This window comes from Pseudonaja textilis, chromosome Z (genome assembly GCF_049901715.1).
Source record: "Pseudonaja textilis isolate UNSWEBS1 chromosome Z, rPseTex1.2, whole genome shotgun sequence".
NCBI lineage: Eukaryota > Metazoa > Chordata > Lepidosauria > Squamata > Elapidae > Pseudonaja > Pseudonaja textilis.
Window position 1 is genome coordinate 75378139 of NC_142008.1, and position 9368 is coordinate 75387506.

Genomic DNA, 9368 nt, shown 5'->3' on the forward strand with positions numbered 1-9368 from the left:
ATGCAAACATCAATAACATTTCTTCATATAATATACTTAATAACCCCTATTGTCACTAATGTCTTAATATTATAAATATCACTGTGTTCTACCACCTTTTCAATATCTCAATTTTCTGTAAACACCAATATAACCAATTCTTAATAAGATTTAATCAGTCCTGAAATTAAATGTCTAAGGCCCCAGAAATTATAATCCTTGAAAACTAAATATTCCAGTATATTTTTTGCACCATTAATTATAATAATACATTTAAAAATACCTAGTTCTAGTCTTCCACTTCCTAATCTCAATATATTTATGGTTATAATAAATTCAAGTATATATCTATATATGTGCTACTATTTTCCCAATTTAAACTTTCCACTTATTTCTATTGTTTTTTTTTAATATAATTACTGTATTGCAAATGTTATGTCTCTATCCATTATCTTTCAGCCTTTTTAGAACTTCATCATTTATTGATTTTTTTGGGTGATTCTTTTATATTTCTCACAAACAGATTGTTCTTTCTGCCGTACCCTTTATCCCCTTCTGCTGCATCTTTTGAATATCCATCCATAACCCTTTCATTATTTTTGGAAAGTCTTCCTTTTCTCTCTATATTCTATTGTAAGTGCTTAACAGACTATCTATTTGATTTTTAGTATTTATTGTACTATCTTTTCAGTGTTTTTATCTGCTTGTAACTTATATTTATCTTCTTGTAATTTATTTTGCTTGTCTCTTCCACCACTCCTAATTTTTCATTTATCTTCTATGTATTATATTCATCTTTTCCTACCATTTGTTGAGGGCCTTCTGCATTCACATCTTTATCTTTAAATATTCTCATCAACTCCTTATAATTCTTTGTCACCATTTCTAATATTTCCTCATAAAACTATCCTTTTGCTGGGCCATTTTGTACCAAGCTAGTACACCTCTAATATTCCAATATTCTAATATCTAAAAACTTCCCCCCCCCCAAAAAAAATCAATTATTAATAAAATTTAGTCAATCCCAGAACTATTTGTCCAAGTCCCCTAAATTTCTAGTCCTTAAATGCTATCAGTTTGTGCTTTTCAGTCTATAATTTCCAGTTAACTTCCCAATTGTCCAGATTTTAAAGTCTTATTTATCTTTTCTTTCTATTGCTTTTCTTCTTTTGCTTCGTAGGATAATCTGTCATATGATATTAATAACCCAAATCCAATTTAGCCCACCAGGTTTCTTCAGATCTTTCAAATCCACTTTTCAATGCACAGTTCCCATAAAGTTTTAGTGTTTAGTTTAGTTTGACTTATGGATCTTCAAAAAGCTCAGTAAATATTTCTCAGCTTCCAAACCACCAGTAAGATAAAGTGAGGGTCAAGTAGCTCTCCAGGTGTTGTTTACTTTCTCTCCTTTCATCCCTTTCCTTTCACCCATTGCAGTAATTTTCTTCCTCTAGTCTAGTAGATGTTTCCCCTGCTCCCAATTCCAGCATTAGAAATAGAATTTAGAAAAGCAATTTCTCCCAATAATCACTTTTCACAAAGTTATTCAGATTTTCCAGACTTTCTATATTTCAGATCATCCTTTAGCTATTTCTTTTACTTCTAAGTCTTTAACCTTTAATCTTCCTCTTTAGTTTTTAGTCTTTGATCTTTCTCCATAAATCCAATTGCTGCTTTCTTGATGTTTGGAGGTCCTTTTTGGAACTTTTTACTTGGGTTAAATCTCTAAGGAAACAGTGGAAGTTTCATTGCTCACACACCGCTCCAGCACAAGATCTTAGTGTCCTGGTTGTCCCAGCTTGTGACTGACCAAAATGGCTGCCATCCCTGCTGCTGTTCAGCAGAGCTTTCTTTGGATCAATGAGGAAATTGTGGTTTCCTCCTGATCAACGAAGTGCCCCTCCTTTCTTCACCACCCCTCCAGGGCAGCTTAACCCTGTAGGGTCTCCCAGGAAGCACTTGCCAGCTGCATTTCATGGAGCCTGGTGGAGCTCCACTATTTTCCAGCCATTCTCACCACAACGTCAAATGAAGTTGGAATCCAGAATCTGAAAGCAGATTATATATATATAATATCTAAAATATATAAAATCAAGCGATAAAACAGAAAATCTGTTATCCCAGGCCTTCTCTCTGTTATGGTCTTCATGTCTTGCCAAGGACAATCTTGACACAAAAGGAACCATTCATCCATTCTGAATACTTTCTTGTAGCACTTTAATTCTTTATCTTTCCAATCCCAGAAACTTTATATCTTTGGCAACCTTTCATTGCATTTTCCTTGTCTTCTATTTACTTCAGACATTTACTGGTTATCTCCTTTTGCTTAAGAAATCATAATGTTTCTAGTCAATTCATTGCTGGAGCTAATTTGGGTATTTATAAAAATGCTGACCCATTTCCATTAGGTAAATATTCAAGTTACTGAGCTGCAGAAATAGAAAAGCTACAGATATCTTAATAAAATTCTATTTTTTTCTGGAAGCCAGAGAAGAAATGGACATGTCTGAATGGAAGAGTGTAGACCACAATAGTCAATCAGTCAGGAGATATCCAATCCCTCAGAAGCCACTTCTCCAGGCCTCGTTTCTTTGAAGAGATAGCACTATCCTCCAGTCATTTTACCCTGGTCACATCCAGTACCCTTCCTCAAAATGAAAAGAAAAAGGATCTCAAACACTAGAAACTAATTTGGACATAATCATATTTCACCTAAACTGATACAGAGCCTTCAGCCCAACAACCAGGTTTTGAACTATGTACAATATAATGAAGAGCCCTAATAAAATTCATAGTATTCTACTAAAGAATTCTGGTAAAAATTTAAGAGGTCTTCTGCCTCTTTTGTTTCACATGATAAATGTATATATTAGAAATCTAACTAGAAAAGATGGGAAAAGTGTACTGTACATAGAGCACCAAACAAGGAAGGAAATGTTTAAGTAATATAGGGCCTAAGAATAAAAGTCTAACTATATATTGGTATATTTGAGTTATAGAAACTGACACCAAATTCCATAACTCAGTTTTTTTTCTACTGACTCAAGGACGTGCCTCATACAAATTTGCTTTATGTAAGCTTTTTAAGGAATGTAACTCTAGCATTAAGCAAGGGAAGTATGTGCTTAATCTATAATTCTTTAGATTATTTATAATTCATTATTCTCTTATCTATATACCATTAGTTACTAATGTGCTTACTGTTAACCTATGGTCTTCCTTAAAACCTGTAGTGACTTGGAATGACTGACAGTCCACATGGAAGTAAGGACATTCTACTGCCCAGTAAGTTTATGGCAAAATTGAAACTCTTCCTTTGGGAATTTCCTGTGGATTGATTGAGTCTATTCTGGCCTTCTGGCACCTAATGCCATACTGGAAACTTTGTTATTTTTTATTTCTCTTTCATTTATGCTTCTATTATTAATATTCAAGGATATCTTAATTTTAGTTCTGGCCTAGATTGATACAAATTTTGGGGAGAAAATACAACTTAAATGTTATGCTTCACTTTATATCAGGTGCTGATCTTCCTTACAATGGTCAAGTAATAGGAAGTGGTGTTAACAGAAATTCAGCAATTATTGGAGGTAAGGAAGCAGTATACATCTATTTGAATTGACAAATAAGTACATTCAGTTGTTTAATATAAGTTTCAATATGAATATATAATTATCTAAGATTGATCAAATTATTGATCAAATTATTTTGGAAAATTTTACAACCTCTTTGAGTTATCATAATATGTGAACATTCTTTTCATAATATTAAAGTATAATCTAATAATTAAGATGTTGAGCTAGAATTAGGAAGCTCTAGATTTAAATCCAGTATCAATTATGTAAATTCACTTAGCAAATGTACTAAGTCACTATCAGTCACCATGATGTTAGGAGACTTTCTTCATATAAGGTATTGATGAACAATTCCTTGTGCTTAAACTGAGAGGTAAAAATTAATTAATATTTTAATGAACTCATTTTGATTACTAAGTAAAGATATAACAGAATGTTTAACCTCATTCACCAAAAGAATGTAGTGTCCAAATGGATTAACTTCATAGTTGGTTTTTGATAGCTTGTCTCAAGTTGGGATGTTTCTGCAAAGTATATTTAGCAAAAAGCCAATTTCAACCAATAATAAAGTCTCAGATTCAGATTCAGATCCTTACCTTTTCATACATTGCATTGAGCAAATTTATCTTCATACTTAAAAAGAAGCTAAACAAAGAATGAGAGCAAAAAAACAGGTCAAGAGCCAGAGATTGTTTTCATTAGGCATATATAAAACTAATTAGGGACCAAAACAGTCTTTCCAAACAAAGGAACTATCAGCGACAAAAATCAATTAAAGAAAAAAAATGAAGTATTTAAATCAAAAAGAAGGAATATTGATAACAAATATTGCCTTCCTTCTACAATTTTTAATTTTAGATTAATATAATTCAATTTAAATGGAGATTCTATCCTATTCTTCCATCTGTATGGTGGTTATTTAATTTTCTTCCATTAAGTCCCATTTCTTGATACTATCCATTTCCCCATACAGAAACCTCCAGTAGAGTAGATTAAGCTTCATATAATCACCTGCCATGATGGGATGAGATACCATTAGTTCACTGGTGATACTCAGTATCATTTATATCTCCATTCCTGGTGACCCAAGAGATACTGTCACTGCCTAGTCACAGCACCTAAAGGCTGTGGAGGTTTGGATGGGTGACAAAGGATTTGGCTGAACCATGGTAAGACTGAGTGGCTTTGGGACCATGAAGCTTCAGATCTGGGATTTAATATCTCTAATATCTCCAGACAGAACTGTGGCACAATTTGAGGGTTCTCCTGAACTTGTATTCCTAATAGCAGTCATGCCTAGGAGAGCCTTTGCCCAAGATTTTGTTGCGTACCAGTTACACCCTTTCCTGAGTAAGGAGTCAGTCACTCAAGCACATACTCTTGAATACAAAAGTATTCAGAAGCTACAGCTGGTGCAAAATACAGCCACACAGTCAATATATGTAGACACTGGGATAGTTAATGTTACTCTTTGGTTCCGCAAGCTGTATTGGTTGTGGGTTTACTTCTGGGTCCAAATCAATGGGTTGGTTCTTACTTTTAAATCCCTTCATGGCAAGAGTCCAGGCTTTCTGAAGAATTATCTCATCCCAATGGAATTGGCCCATGCTACCCATACCAGCAGAATATGCTGCTGGGGATCCAGTTGGTCAAGGAATTATGACTGTTGGGTCCAGAAGAAGAATGTTTTTGCTGTGTCTGCCATCCTCTGAAAACAGGTGTCATCTGAGATTATATCTGTAGCCACATTTTTGGTCTTCTGAAAGGGCTTGAAGGGCTCTGCCAACTGGTCTAGGGCAGTGGTTGCCAACCGGTGGGCTGCGGCCCACTGGTGGGCCACAAGAAAATTTTGGTGGGCCTCAGAGAAATGCAACCCCCAGAGCACCCTCAAAGCAATTAATCAAGGCAGTGCAGGAACACAAGGCTGCGCCACCCACATGGCCCACGAGAACCCTCCCCGTTCACTCACTCCTTACCTGGCAAACTTGCCTGCTAAATTGCTATTTTTCCTTTTTTTTCTTTCTGACCATCAGCTGTTCTGCTGTGCCAGAAGATTTAGATTAGCTAGAAAGCAGGAAATGATTGCATTTCTTGCTTTCTAGCTAGTCTTTAGATCTTCGGCTCTGCTTTTAAGCACAGCCAAACCTCCCTTAGGACTGAAGGTTCTATTATTCAGTGCAGATTCACGGCAAGCAAATTTTATATGACAGACTGAGCTAGCCGATGGCAGATAGATAGATCACTGAATGATTCTGTGAGCAACTCAATCTGCCTGCCTGCTTTGCCTGCTTTTGGGTAAAAGTTGCTCTCTTCTTTTATAAAAAAATCAATATTTACATACATGGTATGTTGTGAATTAATTTTATGAGTTAGCTTGCTAGCAAATATTATGAGTTTGCTTGCAAGCAAATTTTATGTAACAGACTGAGCTAGCCGATGGCAGATAGATCTCTGAATGAATCTGTGATTCTGTGAGCAACTCAATCTGCCTGCCTGCTTGCCTGATTTTGGGTAAAAGTTGCTTTTTATAAAAAAATCAATATTTATATAAATATTTATAATATTTACATACAATCCATGTCCACCCAGTCACATGACCACCAAGCCACATGCATAAATTAGGCCACACCCACAGAACCAGTTAGTGGTCCCTGGCATTTAAAATTATGAGTTCAGTGTTCCTGAGGTCCAAAAGGTTGGCAATCCTTGATCTAGGGTCCTAATAAGGACTTCTTGTTCTGGAGGTGGTTAATGGAGTAAGATAAGAGTCCACCTCACCTAATATCTCTGGGGCTCCCACAAAGAAGATGGAGTCAAGCTATTCTCCAAAACACCTGAGGATAGGACAAGAAGCAATGGGTAGAAACTGATCAAGGAGAGACGCACCATAGAAGAAATTTCCTGACAGTTAGAACAATTAATCAGTGAAACAACTTGCCTCCAGAGATTGTGAATGCTCCAACACTGGAAGTTTTTAAGAAGACATTGGATAACCACTTGTCTGAAGTGGTGTAGTCTTCCTGTCTAAGCTGGGAGTTGGACTAGAAGACCTCCAAGATTCCTTCCAATTCTGTTATTCTAATACATGTTTAATACCTCTTGCCCATATGCATTTTGTTCCATTCCTTTCCATCTTGTCAATTCTAATGCAGTGTTAGTATTAATATATATTGGAAATGCTTTAATGTTTTATCTTCTGATTTTTCATAATTGTAAGCTGCATAGATTTCCTCTAGATGAGATGGGCAGAATATTAATTTAATAATAAGTAGAATAGCAGATATATACACATAATGTTCCTATCTCATCTGAGATTCTTCTTTCTACTCTCTGTGAACATAGTTTAGTTCATTAATCATCACAATCCATCAAGAGGCCTTTCAGATGAGGCAAGATGACTGTGGAGATTTGTATGAAGGATATCAAAATGGTTGCAATAATGAAAGGCAATTTCATCATATCTTTCCCATGCCTCATTTTGAATGAGAACTATTCAGAAAATATGGGTTTATTGGTTTCCTGTTGTGGCAACTGCTGGTGGGACTTTCTAGTGCTTCACTAGACCCTATGATAATTTTCAGACTGAGGTGGTTGGACAGATAAAGTAATTATTTTCAGAATAATCCATCATCTTTCCTAGAGTACAGGGAGATGGCTGACACGTAAACAACTGGATTGGTTATATCAAAATATTAATATTGCACTTCATATACATAATTCTAACTGTGTGAAATAAAGAAATTATTAAAGTATATAAATCACAAATCCATACACATTTTGTCTAGTTGCCACTCAAGATATATTAATTTATTAATAAAAAATAATTAAATCTCATTGGTGAGATTTTTCTTACTAAATGAATGATTTCATAAGGTGACAAAATAAATATTTTAGCAATATCAAATTTAGCAGAAATGATTGAAAAACTGCAGATATGTTTAATTACAATATATTATTGAATGAATATTTCTTCCCCCCTTATTTTTAATTTGTTAAACTCTCACATTTCTCTTAGGTATTATTGCTGTTGTGATCTTCACCATTCTCTGCACCCTGGTGTTCCTCATTCGATACATGTTCCGCCACAAGGGAACCTACCATACCAATGAAGCCAAGGGGGCAGAATCTGCTGAGAGTGCAGATGCCGCTATTATGAACAATGATCCCAATTTTACAGAAACCATTGATGAAAGCAAAAAAGAGTGGCTTATCTAAAATGAAATGGGAGGAGGAAACAGCAAGGGTTGGGGTGGGGTTGCGGAATATTTATTTCAACAAGCTCTCTAATGGATTCTTGAGCACATCTAATTTTGAAAAAGAGAAGATCAGCACAACTCAAAGTGCAAGTGACAGAAAAACATTGAGACTGCAAGCCCAAACAAACAGAAAAGAATATTGACTTATCATGAATTGCCCTTTTTATACACATCTAACCAAGAAAATAATCCAAGTTCAATAACTTGAGCAGTTCATCATTTCCAGTAAATATTGTTGTCTATCTGTGCTTAGAGGTGTTTAAAAATACCTATCACTACAGGGATCATTTTTCATTTTTTAAATTCCTTTAGAATATAAATATTTCTCTCCAGACAATAAGATATCTGTTTCTGAAGCCTAGGAGTATTCTTGTCTAGCCTTTTAGCAACATGTTCTAAAAAGCAGCATCATGTGATAATATTTGAAACATACATTGTCATTTGATTTAATTTGATTTGAACATTAAAGGTATCAGACTGCAGGGTACTTTCAGATGGCTTTATAGTAATTTCCCCTCTCTGGAAATTCTCAGAATTCTCTGTAATAGTTTGCAAAAGCCAGGAATCCCAAGTGTATCTTCTTTTATTGGTGTCAACATGTTAGTCATTTTTCTTGTCAGAAATCACATACAAAGTGTCCATAATCAGCATTGCTCCAATTTCTGATAATGAGAATATTGGGGTTTCACAGAAAGCTTTTGTCCCACAGTATATTCAACATTGCTGAATTACAAATTTCACAGGAAATAGCAGCAGTCAGTGGCAGTCAATCTGTGGGGAGTGCTCATAGAATTATTCTCTTTGGGAGAAGCCATAACTATGAAATTATATTTAAAACCTACTTATAATAAATGGCCCCTTAGAAAGCAAGAACTTGGGCTTTAAGACATGCCTGGATAAAACCAGATTTCTATGTTTTTGATAGGCCATCAATCTGTTAGCACTTTGAAATCTCCATTTGATTTGGGTATATGATAATATTGTGAAGTTTTTATCAATTATACAGACATGCTGTTATTTTCATTCTTGTTGTCAAAAAGGCATACTTTAATCCACAAAAAGCCTTATTAATTTTCTTGCTGAAACATGGTCACAACTCTTCTGACCTGACATCACCATGTGATATGTCTTTCACTTGTGACATAACTGATTTATATAGATACATAAATACATACTATGGAATTAGAATCACATTTATATGTTCATTGAAAATGGATTCTCATAAATTCACAACATTATAGGCATATTGCTATTTAGCAAACAAATTTAATACACAAAACATGCTTTTTTCTTCTTTAAGTCTTCATAAATCCTGGTTTGAAATAGATTTTGGAAACTGTTTTCCCTTTAGTGGAAAAGCAAAAATGAGAAAACTGAATAATCCTATCATCCAGAGAGCTCAGAGTTACACATTCCAAAGCATTACTTTTTCTTATAGGCAGGTTTGCTGAATCTAGTTATTCAGGGATAAAAGTTGCATTGCTAAATTGAAATGTACATATCCCTGAAAGAGAAGGCAAATCAATTGTGGAATCAATTCTCACAAGTCACATACATC

General features: G+C 34.8%; 1 protein-coding gene across 1 annotated transcript in view; it reads left to right on the forward strand.

Annotated features, from left to right (window-relative positions):
• CNTNAP2 (contactin associated protein 2) overlaps nucleotides 1-8296 on the forward strand; it is an 850526-nt gene extending 842230 nt beyond the window's left edge. Inside the window, exons 23-24 of the mRNA XM_087917173.1 lie at nucleotides 3501-3569; nucleotides 7570-8296. Coding sequence (XP_087773299.1) covers nucleotides 3501-3569; nucleotides 7570-7769 — 269 coding nt within the window. The 3' untranslated portion in view covers nucleotides 7770-8296. The remainder of the gene's footprint in view (nucleotides 1-3500; nucleotides 3570-7569) is intronic.
• The last annotated feature ends 1072 nt before the right edge of the window (nucleotides 8297-9368 follow it).